At 41.9% G+C, this 18,273-nt stretch overlaps 2 protein-coding genes across 5 annotated transcripts in view; one reads left to right on the forward strand and one right to left on the reverse strand.

Annotated features, from left to right (window-relative positions):
• UMAD1 (UBAP1-MVB12-associated (UMA) domain containing 1) overlaps positions 1 to 11,717 on the reverse strand; it is an 82,075-nt gene extending 70,358 nt beyond the window's left edge. The window contains exons 1-2 of one of the 3 annotated variants that reach the window (XM_040589848.1): positions 11,625 to 11,717; positions 3,676 to 3,790 (exon numbers count right to left, since the gene is read on the reverse strand). In XM_040589848.1, the coding sequence (XP_040445782.1) occupies positions 3,676 to 3,757 (82 nt within the window). In that variant the 5' untranslated portion in view covers positions 3,758 to 3,790; positions 11,625 to 11,717. Of the gene's footprint in view, positions 1 to 3,675; positions 3,791 to 11,567 lie in introns of all 3 variants that reach the window. The other 2 variants (XM_040589850.1, XM_040589849.1) reach the window with 2 other exon arrangements.
• A 1-nt stretch (position 11,718) lies between these two features.
• On the forward strand, positions 11,719 to 16,530 carry RPA3 (replication protein A3). Of its 2 annotated transcripts, none has more exons than XM_040589852.1 (4): positions 11,719 to 11,873; positions 12,192 to 12,266; positions 15,375 to 15,483; positions 15,680 to 15,966. In XM_040589852.1, exons 1-4 carry the CDS (start codon positions 11,775 to 11,777, stop codon positions 15,706 to 15,708), a joined length of 312 nt encoding a protein of 103 aa, XP_040445786.1. In that variant the 5' UTR covers positions 11,719 to 11,774; the 3' UTR covers positions 15,709 to 15,966. The 2 variants fall into 2 exon arrangements, with proteins under 2 accessions (XP_040445786.1, XP_040445785.1); XM_040589851.1 differs by lacking the exon at positions 15,680 to 15,966 and adding an exon at positions 15,973 to 16,530 and having other exon boundaries at positions 11,724 to 11,873.
• The last annotated feature ends 1,743 nt before the right edge of the window (positions 16,531 to 18,273 follow it).

Raw genomic sequence — 18,273 nt, forward strand, 5'->3', positions numbered from 1 at the left:
TTGCTTGAGCAGCATGGACCTCACCACATCCCTTGTCAATAAGGTCTCTGTCCAAGGCCCTGCCCTCCTGGAACCCTTGCTCAGCTGCAGGCTGATGGAGCCACCAGCACTCGCTGCTCCCTCACGCTGGCTTACTTCAAATTTTTCTGGAAAAGTAACCAAGACTCTGCACATCAGCATCTTAAACTAAACCTGTAAACAAAAGTAACATTTAGCAGTATTTTTTAAGGAACACATACAGACATTCTGTGACAAGTGAATTTATTATTTAATTTTTAAAAAATGGTGAGGGTAATGAGACACTGGCCCAGAGAAGTTGTGTTCAAAGTCAGGTTGGACAGGGTTTTGAACATGACACAGTGAAAGAAGTCCTGGCCCACGGCAGGCAGGTTAGACTAGATGATCTTTACAGGTCCCTTCCAACCCAAACCATTCTGTAATTCTGTATTTCATTTGTCTTCAAGCAAAAAACACTCACCACCCAGCCCAGTAGAACCATCAGCACCATGTGGATGTCTGCAGAGTTTCTGACCTTGCCAAACACACATAGGAAGCAGCATTGGTGTCTCAGTGTTTCAACTCCTGATCTTAGACTGAGATTAGTACTACCAGTCACATGCATCTTTGAGATCTGATGGGTGATTTGTAGCTTTGTGCCAAACCAAAATGCTAGCACTAACCTGTCTTCTTTGGGGCTAGCAACAGTAGGAATGGATGTTAGGCTGGAATTTATTTTATATTACAGAAGCCACAAAACATGAGAAATTCCTTAAGAACTATTAGTCTTCAAGATCCCCAAGCTTGCCTTAATTCTGGCATTCAGAATGTCAACCTTTGAAACAATTTGTGATGATCAGGAAACACCTGAAACATTTTTCATATTTCTGCAATTGATTCCCTCATCAAAACACATCACATGTGTTACGTCTATTTCATAAGCCTCTTTTCTTTTTTCAGAATAATAGTTCTGCTTGTTACAGAACATGCACCACTTTTACAGCTTCAGGAACAGATGTGACGACCAGTATCTGGAAAATAAATGAACTGGTAGTTAAGACATAAAAATGCTTTAGTCCCTGGTAGAAAATTACATTTTATATTTATTTTTTAGAGAGTGAATAACAAAATATTTTTTCTTGACTCCCACAGATCCAATGTTTGCCCCAAAAGCTAAAACAGATAATTTCTTTTTGCTATTGTTCTGCAAAGTTGGTTTTGTTGCTTCCCTCTTTTTGCATAGAAAGTCATCTTACTATGCAAAGAATAGGTATTCAAACAATGAAAATCCAAACTCATTGATATTCTACAAGCAAAAGCAGATTTAAAATACAGCAATATATAACAGGACTTGGAGAAGTTATGACAAAAAAAGAAACCAAAAAAAATTATTCTCAACATTTGACAGGGTGATAGCTCTGGTGGATCTTTCTCAATACAATAAAGTGTTGAACCTTCTTCCCTCTTTCTCAAATATCACATGATACGGAAATAATTAAAATAATTAAATATTGTTAGGAAAATCACACTTGACTACCTATATTTAATTGTGATGCTCAGTACTCTCACTACATTACTAAATAGATATATTCCATAATTTAATGGACATGGCATTTAATTCTTTCTTGATAAGTCTCATTTTGACTTCCAGTAAGACTCCTGGCAGCAGTGGTGCATGGTGTGAACAATCTTGCAAGGGATTTGAAACAGATAAGCTCTCCTGACCACAACAGTGGAAATCAGGAGCAAGCATCCCCTGAGGATGTATTTTTCTTCTTTCTCCAAGAAAGAAAAGCAAAGCACTTCTGACCATATCACAGAACTATGCTTTTTGTTCTTATATGCTTTGAATGAAAGACTGGGTTTAGGAACCAACTTAAAACACAAGAAATTAAATCCTCACTCCCTTCAAGTTGCCTACAGCAATATTCACACTAATAGTGCTATAATCCTACTGAGTTTTGTTAAAGATATTTAGTGCTATCAAGAATATTTTACACCTAAGTTTAAAAAAGCTTCAGAACCTCCCATCTGAGTAATAGAAAAGTAACTAGCAGAATAGCTAGGTCTTGTGGTCTGGGTTTTGTTTTTTTCTGGATTGCCACTACTCCTAAACAAAAATAAATTTCTAGATAAGTATCTACTTAAATGCTGACCTATAATTCTGCAACTACATCCATCTAGCAAGACAATGATATGCGCCACTGAGCAGGTTGACAGCATTCTTTTGCCCACTAAAAGTTAGTTAAGATGAAATTACAGTCCATTTCATTGCAGTTTGCTATAGTAACTTCTGAGCAAAAAACTAACAATAAATAGAAATAAAATAAGATTCAAGCAAAACTGATAGTTCTTAAGTTTATATTTACCAAACTAATATTTATATGATATATGAATTTATATGAACAAAGTTTAAATAGTCACTGATAACATTTCAGGATAAAGGAATGAAGCCAAATTCAATGCAGAATCAGGACCAGCAATTGTGGGACCTAAGCAATATTTGGGTGCAGAACTCTCCACCTATTACAGAATTTGAAACTCTAAATGGTCTCCAGACTTTTTTGGGATGACAACGTGTCTGCTTCGACCCTTCCATGATGCAAGTGCTGAGGTGATTTGATGTAGTCATGAAACCCAGTGCAGATGAACAAAATTTAGTGGAAGGCAAGCATTAAACATGACAACACAATCTCACAGATGTGAGATCAGGTTTGTTTAAACAGAGAACTATTAGAAAGAATGTAAGTTCTCCTCAGAAAGCATTCCAAGAGTCTCTGATACTGTTAGGTTTTTATAATCTAGAGGCAAGGCTTTTGTGACTTGAAAATGCGCGGAAGAAGTAACACTTAAAGAGAGAAACACTGTAAGATTCCTGATAAGAACAAGTCAATAAATCAGAGCAGCAGAAGCTGAATATTGATGATGACAGATTTACAAGGAGGAAAACACAAATTTTCAAAAGAGGAAAAAGAAAAGGATCAGTTACAGCATGACAGCAATAAATTCTTCATCTTCTGCATGTGTGAGCCATCCTACAAGACTGTCAAAGATCTTGATCAATGCTGCAAACTCAGCCAGTTCACAGGTGAGTACACCTCAGATTAGTTTTTGAATCTTTGAAATATCTTTCAAAATACTTTGAAAACCCTAAATTGCTTAATTTTCATCAAACTAAGAGTCAGATTCTGAGACAGAACATCTACATTTGTCGTGTGACTAGAAATACACAGATGCTTCTTGGCTTCTAACACACAAAAAAAAAAAAACCACATTTGGGGGTAACACTAAAAGGAAGGAATCTGAGAAAAAAAACAGTCCTCTGACAACTGCAGTAAGATGCTCTCTTCCCACAATGCTAATCATAAAGCTAAAAGCCTCAACATTGAGCTTTCTTTTTTTTGTAAAGATGTAACTTCTCCTTGCTCAGAATATGACAGTAAAACAAGAAACTAGATTTTCAATGCTCTTGAATAAGACTTAATACTTACGTAAATAAAATTTCAGCTATTTAGTCCAAATTATGAGGCTAGGAATATGAACTCCTTCAAGAAAAGTAAGAATCCTGAACAATTTTTATCATGGCTTCTTTTAACATTTCATTTGGTCTAAGCATCTTAACTAAATTTTTACATTGCAAAGATGATAAGAATCACCTTATACAGAAGCACCACTTACCCACAATAACAAATCCATCTGCTTCTCTTTCTGGCACTGTAACCTTCTTTGAATCTTGACTTTTTCGGAAGAAGCTGAACATAGCCTTTTTGGTTTTTTTCTTCTAAGTTGTTATCTAAAATGAAGACAGAACGTTAAATAAATATGAGATAACAGAATTTACCATGAGAAGTTCACACCATGCCAAAGGCCACATACATGATATCACAGCTTAATCTTTATTACCACATTTGAAATATCAGGCATTTGTATGTCAGACAGATTACCTTGTTGATGCAGCAATTGACTTCAACAGGCAAAAAGAGAGTGACATATAAAAGGCTTTTCTATAAAGTTATGAATGGAGTGGAACCATTAAAAAAATAAAAAGGAATGCAGAAGAACGAAACTCCCTTCAGCATTTACCCAGCATGTTTCCATATTTTTCTGCTACTTTGAATTGTTGTTACACAAACTTTCTCGTCATATTTGGTTTAAAGGATCTAAACTTTGAAGCCCCAAATATGATCCTATATAAAATGAAGCTTTATAATGCAGGAATACTTGAATAAAGCAGATTGCACTAGAGATTTTCAGGCTTAAGTGTCTGTGCATCAATTAAAAAGACCAACCCAGCTACTCCTACAACATTAGCATAGTATCTACTTTCATTTTTCCAGTGTACAATCTTAGAGTCAGCTTAACACTTGAGTGGATCTGATTAAGTTACCCCTGATTCCCTTAAAAGAAACTGGAACAAAATTTTATATAGCAAATTTTTTGTAACAATAATTCGTTAAAAGAATCTTGCAAAGCAGCTAAGAACTCTTGAGTTCACAACAGCTAGAACAAAACAAGGAAACCAGTGGGATAAAAACGTTAACTGCAAAAGACTATGTTCAGTATCTCTTCTCTCTCAGGACTGGAAGATTACATAGAAGCAATTCTGAATAGCTTTAAAAGGACAAATTCATATTAAAAACCCCATAAGCATTTGCCAGAAAATAGGTAGTTGGGCCAGCTTTCACAAAATTAAGTCCTGTGAACCACCACGAAACAGCTACAGTGTGAAACATTCTTATAAGCAAATTGTCTCATTATTCTGAACTTTTAAGATGCAGACTGAAGATAGTTTCTCTTCTTCCAAAAAAAGTTGTAAAAAAAGCTCTATAAGGAAGCATCACTCTTGTGAAGAACGACCAACAGAACTATACAAAGCACATGTTCACAGGTTCAGCTTATTGAGAGGACTACTGGTGTACCACCACCTACTTACTATTTACTACCTAACTGGCACGACTGAATGCAGCAACTGAATCTCCCCAGACCACTCCTGCAACCGCAGCTCTGTCTGTAGTGCTGGGACAGTGAGAAAAGGAAAAAGGCACCGCAGCAGCAGTCACCCCTCGAAGGTGTGCTTGCCTCCCGCCACCGAGGGCTGAACTCAGACCACTGGACAATGCCAGCCTATGGAGCAGCCTGTGGTCTGGCTGAAACATGCTGTGTGACAAACACAGAAAAGAAGGTTTAAAGAAAGCTATGTGAAGACATCCCCTATTAAAACATCAATACAAAACTGGGAAAAGTGGAATAATGTCATTCCAAGTTTGAAGCAGAGTTTGAGAAGCAGAATCCTGATCTACTTTGCAGACACCAACGTTTAAAGGAAAGGGACTGACAAATGGATAGCAATATCTAATATATACCTCCAACAGGAGAAAGAAGTCCTGTCTAAAGAACAGAGATATACAGTGTCAAGTTTCAGCAACTTCACTTCATGCTCAATGTAACAAAGAACACTTTTTAGAAGATGGGAAATAGAGGAGTGATACCATGTAACGTTTGGATTTAAAATAAAAGAAAAAGAGATAAAAATCCTGGCTTAATTATTTGCCAGAATGCCTCACTTTGCACCCAAATATTCATGGTACCACAAGCAAAACTTTTTGTCCTAGCTAGTGACCTGCAGCAATTAACTGCACAATCAGCACTGATTCACCAGATACAAACTGCCTCATGCTGCTGTTACAAGTGACAGCAACACTTCCACACTGTAGATCACAGAGCCTTATATGAAGCGTAAGCACTGGCTTTAAGGAACAGTATACAAACAGAACACGGCAAAAGCAGCAACAATTCAAACTGGTCTCACACCTGAGATTTAAAGATTGACTATCCCACAGGCTGGCCTGCTGCTGCTTGCTTATACTGACGCAGTACAATTTCTAGCAAGCAAATAAACTACACTGATGTACACAAGAACAGAACAAACCGTCCAATCCCGGGTATGCAGTAATTAAAAAGAAAAAAAAGTTATTTATCTGCACTTCATTATTTTTTGCTTGTTTTCCTACCTTACCACATGAAATACTGACATTTCCAGTTCCATGGAGATTACACAGTAGAAACTCCTAATTATCTCATTTATTCCTTACCTTCCCCCACACCCAGGCTCAACACATGGCGCCAGCAGCATATTCCTTTTTCAGCCCTCAGGGAATAACTCTTCTCCTGCTACCAATTAGGGTTGTCAGTCCCATAGCTCAAGTGGTAAAAACCTGTGCTGTAATGCTCAAGAGTCAGGTTTCTGCTCCAATGATGTATGAAGGAGAAAGGCAGTTGTGGAACAGTTTAAAATGCCATTTTACCTTCATCCTAAGTGTGCACGAAGAAGCAAAATCAACTTGATGTATAAAATCTTACAGATAGCTTTGGTAAGGCTCAGATTCCAGTCAGCCACTTCAGGTGCCAGAGCTGCAGTTGCTCCAATCACATTTTTTTCTCTTTGAGATCTGCATTATTGTGCAGTTTTCAGCTCTATCACATAGTGTTCCCCTTCCCTTCTTTCTTGCACAAAGAAAAGCATCTTAGTCAGTATATACATGGCATACAAGAGTTGTATAGGAAACCACACATTTGTCACCTTTTAAATCCTGCATATTTAACATACCTAAACATCTCTACCTAAAGGACAACAGGCATTTCAATTCAGAGTAAATTAACAATCAGTACAACTTGATTTAGCCAAATTAATGTTACAAGCACTGTGACATGCTAGATTTTTTTTCCTTTCATTGACAGAAGGCAACCTGAGTATCCCATTTTTTTCTAAAACCCACAAAATTCATCTTATCTACATATATGAGGGTTGATCTTTAGTTTGTAGTTTTCAGTTTCTGAAATAGCTTTAACTTAATTCTACTGTCAGCAGTATTTCTCAAACAGAAAACAAAACAAAAAGGAACCCCACACATCCTTTTGCTTGAAGCAGAAAAACAAAGCTAACAAAAGTATCCCCTAAGCTCAGGTCTCAAGCTCTTAGGCTTTTACAACCACTTAAGAAAACAGCGTATATTATATTTTGTGGCTGTGAATGCTGGGGAGATGGTAAAGTGTCCCCACAATAAAAAGACTAACGTGCTTAGTGAGGCTGTTTCCTTCTCACCACTTAAAAACAAAACCTGTGCTTGTAGATTTCAGGCCTGCATAACCGATGCAGAGGAAGAAGCTCACCAACTAGTACTTACGGTATTTCAGTACCATTGTTGAACACAGTATTAAGTTTAAACTAAGTAACAGAGTGATTAACAAAATAGAAGCAGGGCACGGAAACATACAGTACAGCTGTATACATTATGGCATAGGTAAAGCAAAAGCTGTAGACAGGCAACGCTGGGACATTAGTGATATTTGCTCTCTTAAGAATTTTATCAACTGTGGGACTTCAAAAGTAAACATAAATCTCTCCAGCAAGGGGAAATGCAGCCACTAAATTTCTTGAAATACATGTTAAAAACAGAACAAAGCCCCTGTCCAACAAAGAAACACAAGGCTGAATGGAAACACTTGTGCTCATGAAGATAAGAACACAGTTTAAGTACTTGCAGAATCAGGCTGGAGTTTTACTACTTGTAGATAAGATGAGGTTTCAGTTAAGGAAAGCTGAGAAAAACCAGTTTCAGCACAAGTTTAATTTCAGAGTAAAAATTAAATTTGAAGTTTGTGGACCTGGATGCATGGTCACAGACACTAGAGAAAAAAGCACTTAGTTGTGGTGGTTGTTTTTTTTTAAAGCTGTCAGCATAAAATCACATGAAAAATACCCGCCATTCAGAGATAGCACCATGTTCCTGCAGTAATTTCTCCTATATAGCACAGCACTTTTCCCTTCCAGATGGGATTAATTTTATTTCTATAGGAGACCTGAAATTGAATTCACTGCCTAAAGATAAAAATCTCCCTTGGTAGGAATATGCAATTCCCTTCTCCTCATGTTTCCCCCCTCGCCAAAAAGTGAACACAATTTTTTCTTTCTCCAATCTCAATCGCTGATAGTTAAGAATAATGCTTTTGGCACCGCTTCAGTCATCAGCAAGTAATAAACTGTGAACTACAACAATTCTGTGAGGCTGCAAACAATATTTTATCTTTCTGTGAGGCTCTAAGAACATACATGGGACTGGACAAAGATGAGTTACAGAGCTGCACAAAGGGGTTAATTTATTCCTCCTGCATTTTGTCAGTCTCCTTTGACAAGAAGTATGGGTGACCTTTGAGCCAAACCAATACATTAAATCCAATAAAAATTTTCTATTCAATGAAGATCCTAGCATATTTAGCATTACTTTTCAGCTTTTATCTGCATGTTCACAAGTGACAGGAGAAGAAATGTAACTTAATATTAAAAACACCAAAGATGCAGACTAAGATAAAGAGAGGATGCACAGGAACACAGCAAAGTAGAATTGCAGTGGCACTGCCAGTAATCACATAAATGATCAAATGAGGTCAGAATGAGATACAAAACTAACATTAAAGAAAGAATGAGAACAATTTCATATCTAGCAGTTTAAGATATATCATCTATGGAAGGAGAAAACAGAGCATCAGAGAAATTTTCTTATCCGTATTAGCATCCGCTGTGATTCACCAATCAAGTAGTAATCAGAAAAAGAGCAAGATGTTTACCGCCTGCTTATGACACAAACCCAACCAATTTAAGAGTCAAGAACATGCATGTCAAAAAGATTTCTCGGTAACACAAAAAGAACAATTCAAAAGCTTTTGGCCTAATATAAGTTACTATGTGAAGAAGAAAAAAAACCATGTAATTTCTTTTATCTGGCGTTAATATTAGTCATATTCCCAAGTCTGTGGTTCTTGAAAACAGAAGAAAGTAAGTATCAAGAGAAACAGAAATACAAAAAAAGGGATATATAACAAAACACTAACAAAGACTTCTTTATTTACATAAAATGTGAATATTGAATTTTTAAATTTCCAAAAAATTTAAGGGAAGCAGAAATACCAAGAACTATGCAACCCAAATTACCATAGCACAAAACCACTCAAAGATGCTGAATCATGAAAAAAATCAACCACAATCAAGTTGGGCAATGAAAGTACAGGTGAAAGTAGGAAGTATAGGAGTGAAGTAATAGTTAAAACCCTGAAGAAGATAAAACATGCTAAACAGAAAGCTAGGTGTTTTTTAGATACAATATCCAATAGGTTGAAACCTAAATCTTTCCCTGCAAACAGTTCTTTTGTAACTGTAATCCTTCAAAAGCTGCTAAGCACAATACAGACACATATTTGTAAGAACTTCTACAACTTGTTTTTCTAGCAGCTGACCCTTCAAATGAGGCAAATAGCCCTAGAAGAGCCACTTTGCTGCAGCCCCCTGCACCTTGCTCCAACTGTTACATTTGAGATCTTTCCTTTAGAATCTCTGAAGATACGCTAAGATGATAATGATATTATCCTGCAAATAAACTACTGAAACGGTGAATGGCATAGTGACACTGAGGAGATGACAACCAGCTACATCCTATCGAAGATATAGCCCCACCGCACTCCCCTGCCTGGCCTCATGTTGGTAGCTTGCTTCCTTGGCACGCTGGTTCAGGATGCCAAGCCGTCACAACAGTAACCCAGCCAACTATCAAAAAACACTTTTTGCTGCTTAGCAAGCTGAACTAACCCACTGCTGTTTAGAAAAGAAGCCAGCACATAGGTGGTGTTGGGATCACCCTTTTAAGCTGCAGCAGAGTTAGATTTTCTCAAATATTTCCTGATACGTCAGTCCTGGAAACAAAAAGAAAATAGAACCACAGAACGGCTGAGGTTGGAAACGACCTCTGGAGGTCATCTTGTCCAACCCCCTGCTTAAGCAGGGCCACCTAGAGCTGGTTGCCCAGGACCACATCCAGGCAGCTTTTGACTGTCTCCAAGGATGGAGTCTTCACAGCCTCTCCGGGAAACCTGTGCCAGTGCTTAGTCACTCTCACAGTGAAAAAAGCATTCCCTGATGTTCAAAGAGAACCTCCTGTGTTTTAGTTTGTGCCCACTGCCTCTGGTCCTGTCACTGGGCTCCACTGAGGAGCCTAGCCCCATCCTTTTTGCACCTTCCTTTCAGGTATTTATATGAATTAGTAACAGCTGTCTGAGCCTTCTCTTCTCTAGGCCAAACAGTCCCAGCTCTCTCAGCTTTTCCTCATATGTAAGATGTTCCAGTTTCATCGTGGTTGAGGCTCTTCACTGGACTCTCTCCAGTATGTCCACATCCCTTTCATACCCACAACTTAGACCCAGCACTCCAGACGTGGCCTCACCAGCGCTGAGTAGTGGGGAAGGATCACTTCCCTCAATCTGCTGGCAACGCTATGTTGAATGCAGCCCAGGACACCATTAGCTGCCTTTGACACAAGGGCAATTGGGAGGAACCTCTCCATGGAAGGGACACTTGGGGAAAACACATGGAAAAAGGCAAAACATGTGGTGAGAGTGCTATGTCCAGGTGATAGCTCTGTCTGATGTCAATCAGTCGCTTTAATCCTGGCAATCGACCATAAGCTCTTCATTGGTGAAATGAAAATTAATAGAACAGAACAGTTTGGTAGGAAGGGACCTACAACAATCATCTAGTCCACCTGCCTGACCACTTCAGGGCTGACCAAAAGCTAAAGCACATTATTAAGGGCTTTGTCCAAATGCCTCTTAAATACAGAGAGGCGTGGGGCACCAACCATGTCTCTAGGAAGCCTGTTCCAGTGTTTGATCACCTTCTCAGTAAAGAAATGCTTCCTAACGTCCAGCCAGTCAAGTATGAACCTCCCCTGGTGCAGCTCAGAACCATTCCCACATGTCCCGTCAGTGGGTACCAGGGAGAAGGGATCAGCACCCCCTCTCCCCTTCCCCTCCTCAGGAAGGTGTAGAGGGTGATGAGGTCACCCCTCAGCCTCCTCCAAACCAGACAAACCCAAAGCCCTTGGCTGCTCCTTCCAGCCATTTCACCAGCTTTGTTGCCCTCCTCTGGACACATTCGAGTACCTTAACATCCTTCTTCAGTGGTGGGCCCCAGAACTGCCCGCAGCACTCAGGTGAGGCCGCACCAACACTGAGCACAGCAGGACAAGTCACCTCTTTTGACCGGCCGGTTGCACTGTGTTTGACGCCCCCCGGGATGCAGGCTGCCCCCTTGGCTGGCATTGACCCCGCTGTCAACCAGCACCCCCAGATTCCTCTCCGCAGGGCTGATCTCCAGCCGCTCCCCCCCCCCCCCCCCCGGTTTATAACTGTGCCTATGGAAATACGTGGGTACGGCAGCAACGTTTCGAGTATCAACTACGGGCAGTAAAAACGGGTTAACAGACAGGTGACGGGGGATGCCTGGCTGGGGCAGCGGTTACCTGAGGGGAGGCAGTATGTAAAGGAAGAGGGAAGACAGGCGTTAGGGGAGAACAGTGCGGGATGATTTAGGAGAAAAGGATTAAATGATAGCGTAGGGCTGGAAGGAGAGGGCCGCGGCGGGGAGGCCGGCGGGGGGGCCGAGCCCCGGGGAAGCCGGGACCGGCTTCCCCGGGGCTCGGCCCCCCCGCCGGCCTCCCCGCCGCGGCAGCAGCGACACCCACCCCGGCGTCACCCACCGGCCCGGCCGCCCACCGCCACCACCGTCACCGCTCACCGACCTCCGCCTCCGCTTCCGGGTCGCGTCAGGCGACGGGGAAGTCCCGCCCCGGCGCCCTCCGCACTCCCTGTTCCCTGAGGTAGCGGTTACCCCCCCCCCCCCCCCCCCCCTCACTCCTCCCCTTCCGCAAAGGGCGGGAAACCGTGCCGCCATGGAGGACATCCATGAGGTGCCGCGGCCGCGCATCGCCACCAGCCACCTGGCGCAGCACATCGGGAAGCCCGTCTGCTTCGTGGGCCGCGTCGAGAAGGTCCGTGAGCTGCTCGGCGGTCTGTCGCTGCCTTTTGGGCGGCGCCGCGGGGTCTCAGGGCGGGTAGCGGGGCCTTGCCCCGGGGTGAAGCTTTGGGCTGGAGCCCAGTGTGGGAGCCCTGTGGGGCTGGGGCCTTGCCAGGTGCGGCCTGCGGCGGCTTGGGCGGAGGGAAGCCGGCGGTTCCAGTTAGGCCCGGGGGCGGGTTGGGAAGCGGGTGTAGCGGATCTTTGGAAGAAAGGCCCGTTGCGCAGTTGTGGTTGAGGCGGCTAAACCTGTAATGCTTGCCTTCTGAGCTCACGGGCTTAACGTCTTTTGTAGATTCACCCTACTGGGAAGCTTTTCGTGCTTTCGGATGGAAAAGGAAAACATGCAACTGTGGAGTTGAGCGAGCCTGTAAGTTAAGGAATACTTTGGAAATACTTGATGTTGTCTCGTCTCTTGTGAATACCAGAGGTTTTGTGCCGTCGGAAACCTGTGAGTGCCTTGCACGTATTGCGTTTTTAGTCCGGAAAAAAGCACATCTGTGTCCTTTCCTGAGGGTTTGTCCCATCTGAAACCTGTGCATCCCTTACACCAGGGGTCCGCAGGCTTTTTAACCAGGGGGCCGGCGCACGGATGCGGTGGCAGGCAGTCATCTGCGGCTGCTTGGTTTCCCCCCCCAACCCCCGGCAGGGGGGTCTGTAAATACCGGGGGCCGGATTGAGGACCCTGGGGGGCCATATCCAGCCCACGGGCCGTAGTTTGAGGACCCCTGCCTTACATGTACTGAATTTTTAGTCCGGAAATAAAAAAAGCAACTCTGATTTCTCCCTTTTCCACCCGTTTTATTGTCTCTGCATCTTCCATCTTCCAGCTAACTTGCAGTCTTCATATTCATGAACTGCCTTGGTCTACATCAGTTTTTACCCTGTGCGAAGAGAGGGAACTCGTTCCTTGCCAGATACGTCCCTGTCTGGCTACTTTGTCTTACTCTATTTGTTGTTTACAGTGTAATATATTACGCTACATATATTAGCTTTATTTTAATTTCACCTTTTCCTCCCTTTTTATTACTGCCTTTATATGCCTAACAATATTCTGTGAAGATAATCCAAAACCCACAAGAATATAGAATTGTCAAGTTTTTTGAGTTGACATTTCTGTGTCCTCTTAGAACACTTGTAGCATTCCAGTAAACTTCACAGTTAGCTTGAAGCATTCTTCCTTAAAAAAATAAAAAATCAAGCAATGAATGCAATGTGTATAAGAGGTACTTATAACTACTACACAAAAATATTACTTCTTTTGTCATCATGTACCACTAAAAGAATTAACACTGGCATTCTCTTTTGTCTTGAACTATTTTTTTTCCCCTCTAGCAAATGTTGTAAAGGATTATTCTTCTTGTGATGGTGAACGTGCTAGCTTAACTGAACGTATGTATAGTTGTAGTGGGTTAGCATGGCAAGGTTGTGATAGTGGGGAGGATACAGTGGTGGCTTCTGTGAGAAGATGCCAGAAGCTTCCCCCATGTCCAGTGGACCCGATGCCAGCCAGCTCCAAGACAGACCCACCACTGGTCAAGGCTGAGCTAATCAGCAACAGTGGTTACACCCCTGGGATAATACATTTAAGAAGGGGAGGGGGAAATTTGCACCAGCGGAAGAGAGGAGTGAGACTATGTGAGAGCAGCAGCTCTGCAGATGTGAAGGCCAGAGAAGAAGGTGGGGAAGGAGGTGCCGCAGAGATTCCCCTGCAGCCCCTGGTGAAGCCCACGGTGAGGCAGGCTGTGCCCCTGCAGCCCAGGGAGGTCCATGGTGGAGCAAATCTCCACCTGCAGCCCAGGGAGGACCCCACACCGGAGCAGGTGGATGCCCAAAGGAGGCTGTGGCTCATGGGAAGCCCACACTGGAGCAGGTTTGCTGGCAGGATTTGTGACCCCACAAGGGACCCATGCTGGAGCAGTTTGTGAAGAGCTACAGCCCATGGAAGGACTCATGTTGGAGAAGTTTGTGGAAAGCTGTCTCCTGTGAGAGGAGCCCTGTGGTGGAGCAGGGCAAGAGTGTGAGGAGGAAGGAGTGGCAGGAACATGTGATGAACTGATCATAACCCCCATTCCCTTGTGCTGTTCAGGGGGAGGAGGCAGAGAAATTGAGGCCTTAAGTGAAATCTGGGAAGAAGGGAGGGGTGAGGGGAAGGTGTTTTCTCTCATTTTAACGGTAATAAATTAATTTCCCTGAGTCAAGTCTGTTTTGCCCGTGACAGTCATTGCTGAGTGATCTCGCTGTCCTTATCTTGACCCATGAGCCATTTGTTGTATTTTCTCTCCCCTGTCTGGTTGAGGAGGGAAGTGATAGAGCAGCTTTGGTGGGCACCTGGCATTTAGCCAGGGTCAAACTACCACAGTAGTCTTTTTAGCATTTTGGCTGAATAAGTTCTTAAACGCTGAGAAATCTTGCCATTTCCACATGAAGTAATTGCGCATGGTACTTTCTGACTTCCCAGACAGGAGCCTCTCCCTGGTGATGAAAAATGCAGTTTGATCTGGCAGCGTTTTGCCTTACAAATGTGAAGCTTGCTGACTTAATCTTCAGACTGCAAGAAAATGTCTTTATTACAAGTTCTGCCTGTCTCTTAATGCTTTCTTGAGTTCATGAAAAGATTTCCTGCCTTGGGTTGTTAAAACTTAAGATGTCAGCATCTGACCAATGATTCCACAACTTTCCATAACAGAACATATGGTTGAATTTCATAAACGCATAGCTGCAATGTTGGGCACTTCACAGTCTGTGTTCCACTGCTGTAGGAGAAACTAGTGTGTGCAGAAAAAACATGCCAGGTTCATGTGATTTCTTTGGTTTGCCTAATGTCAGTGGAGGAACCTAGATTTGCTAATTAAAATGCTTTCTACTCTTTTTTTTTTCTTCCCCCCCCCCCCCCCTTTAATAGGTTCTTTTGTTTGTGTGCGAGTGTAGTTCTTCCATTCAACAGAGAACCCAAAATTATTCAGAGGGGAGGGGAGGGATTCTGTTGCTGTGTTCCAGGAGACTTACTAGAAAGTTTAAACTAAGATTTAGATACTGGAAAAACATTACTGAAATAGTACCACACTCTTTAAAATTAGTATCCTCAAAAAAGAAAGAGAATATGTTCAAGCTGTATGGTTTTGGAGTAAGATAAAATTTTTAGCTCTTTTTCCTTACTCAGTCAGAGGCTTGTTCAGAATACAAAGACATTGACAATAACGCTTACTGACAGATTACTTAAGAAATAATTTCCAGTTATACCTCCTGAATCTGGAATACTGGAACTGCTTTACGGCATGTGTGATACCCCCCTTTGCTCTTAGGGGGTTCTGCAATTTACTCAAGTTTGAATGCAGTGCATTAAAATCCTCTGTTCTGTGTCCTAGATTAAATGACACACTTAAAATACTTGTGGAGAGTTCCTAGCTTAGGTGCTGTGCAGTAGAGACAGCAGCTAATTTAGTGATAACAATTGCATATTTGGTATGTTTTCCAGCTAGACGAAGAGATCTCGGGAGTTATTGAAGTAGTGGGAAGAGTAACAAATCAGGCAACCATCATGTGTGCATCCTATGTCCAGTTCAGAGAAGACAAAAGTCCGTTTGGTAAGTAAGAATGTATCTTACAACAAATTAATTTTGAGTTCTGAACTCTTCTTCAGGAAGTAAGAAGGGGGAGCTTAATTATATTTTCTTGTGGACAAGGTCTTTCTTCAGGCTGCTGAATGTGGAGTAGAAAGTAGAGGAGAGCGTCAGGGGGAAAATTCTGTACAAAATACACAGTTTTACTTTCAAACTGTAGGAAGTGACTTGAAGCTGGAGCCAGTCTAGATAATTGCCACGGTCTGATTGTACTTCCTCTCCTGGCTGCAGGGTTCTTGCCCTCACTGGACCTTGTGTGATTGTACAGCTCAAAGTAATCCTCCAGAAAGCAAGCAAAGAGGTTGTTGCTGCCTTATGAAAAGATGGGGAAGATGAGGGAGACTGGAAGCACTCAGCTGTACTGCTTTAAAATAAGCAGTGCTTCAGTGGTGTCATTTGCTTGTGGGGAGTTTAGTGTATGCATCATTAACCATTATCTTTGCCCTCTTTCAGATATGGAACTCTACAATGAAGCACTAAAAATTATCCATGAATTCCCTGAATACTTCCCATTTGGTACTGGGAAGAGCACTTGATTTTTCTTAACATATATTTAGGGCCTCAGAGAGTGCAACGGTACTGTAGCTTTCTTGCCTGGCAGCATGATAACAGTTGCATTTATTTACAACAAATTACTGAAAAGATGCTGTTACATGTGCCATGTATTGCCAGTGAAGAATGTTTTCTTTGAAAATGTACTTAGCAAGAAGGAGAACACTTCTGTGGCTCTCGCTGTCTGTATATGTTTAACCATTTTGCATCCATGAGGAGTGTTCTCTTGCAGGATTGGATTTGATAAACTGAAGTTTTGTAGGCATCTTTTTGTTGTTGCTAGAGGTTCTAGGACACTTTATAGGAAACTCACACTGAAGATACTTGGTGGGGTTTTAATGCAAAGATTTTTTTATTGTATTTCCTTTGATACAAACTTACTGAAGGGGGGTGTGTGTATTGTATTTTGCATCTTGACAATGGTCTCTTCCCCAATAAAAAAGATCTGACTACATTTAACTATTTGTGTATTAAGAGTGCTATTTTCAGGGACAGATGGTGACTCCTTTCTATTTGACCCGACACAGATGATTTCAACAAAGTGGAGTACAAGGTAATTGCCTTTTGCACTGATGTTAAATGTTTGGCAGATGTCCAGTTAGGCTTGGGGATTTCAAACATGGTTGACTTCCATCACTGCCTTCATTTTTGATGGCAGCCTAAGCAGAAGTACCGGGATTGAGCTAACTTCTCACCGTGACTTTAACCGTGTGAACTTATACACAGTTCCCAGTTTTGTTACTATCCAGGCTACTTACAGTACATAGCAGAATTCTTACATTTCTTAGGTAACACAAAGTAAAATCTAGCTTTGGAAATATTCTCTGAATTAAAATACTTGGAAATGTTTTATTTATTAAATAAAACCTTAGCCATGTTTATTAACCTTTCATACAAGTAGGTTTCAGGTTTAATAGCTAGATTTAGCGCCTTGAGATTGCTAGCTTTGTGTTTATTTACAGACATCTCCGTTGTTAGTCAAGGAATTAATGTTTTAAAGATTTAATAAAGTTACTACAAACTGGGTGAATGATCAAGTTAACAGTTGATCTGTTATTTTCCCCTCTACTTGGGCAATTGACCAAGTTACTGTCACTGGGAAGAAGGAGGGCTTACGAAGTAGCCAATGGCTAAGAGGTCCATGTGGCATGGTGCCATGCTCCCTCCTGTACTGCTATCACCCTGTATTTTAGTCCTCAGTGGAATCAAAAGATCATTCTTAATAACTGCAAGCATGTTTTCCTAGCATTTAAGTCTTTTGTACTATTCTACTTTAGAAACTTGGTATTTTGTGCATGTATATATAACCTGTAAAATATGATGTACAGTTAGTTACCAAAACTATTCAGGACTAATAAAATAGTAAGTAGATGGCTATAGCACTTTACCTGCCCACATAGAGACAACTGTTTTATGGTTTTTGTAATTTTTTTTTTCTTTCCTTTCCCTTGGGTACATGCCTAGCAAGCAGTACACAACCAGGAGTTTTCAAGATTTGCTTTTCATTCATCTGCTTCTCTACAGACTATTGTTGGTGAATAAACGGCCTACCCTGACTATGGCTATGTGGCTATACTAACAAGACAGCAATGCAAGGCACTATTAAAGTAATGCTCAGGTCATATATGCGTTTACCAGGACAGCCATGTAGGGAACTGCCAGCAGTTCCATGTACCCAAGGGAAAGGAATAACCATGGGGTCTGCCAACCATCAGCTAGGACTGCACTAACAAGATGAAGGTATGAGAAACTGTCAGACCTCATAGATAATAGGATGGAAAATAGTGGCTTTATGGGTCACTGACGGAAGGGGAGTCACCAGGGCAACTATATCATAAACACCAGAGAGGGATATCACCAAAACTAGGGCCAGCAGCAGGGCCAGTAATGGAAGCTGTGAATAGGAGCAGCTGGCTTCCTTGGGAGGACCTGAGGGTGGTGAAGGGCTGGAACCTGGGAGAGGAAAGGGCGCAACGAAGTGAATGATGAATTGGGGCTGACTGGGAGAAGTTCCTGTCACTTGGGTCAGGACAGTGAGCCTACTGCTCCCACTGTGCTTGTGACTGACTTCTGGGACCCGGCATCTTTTTCCCTACCCTTGCTAAGGGAGTGTTTGGAGCACCCTTCCTAACATTGGCGTCGGGGATGCTGTCACATTGCCTTCTCCTGTAACACCTGGCACAGTTGGCAGGATCCTGATCT

The sequence above is a fragment of the Falco naumanni genome, chromosome 4, assembly GCF_017639655.2.
Source record: "Falco naumanni isolate bFalNau1 chromosome 4, bFalNau1.pat, whole genome shotgun sequence".
NCBI lineage: Eukaryota > Metazoa > Chordata > Aves > Falconiformes > Falconidae > Falco > Falco naumanni.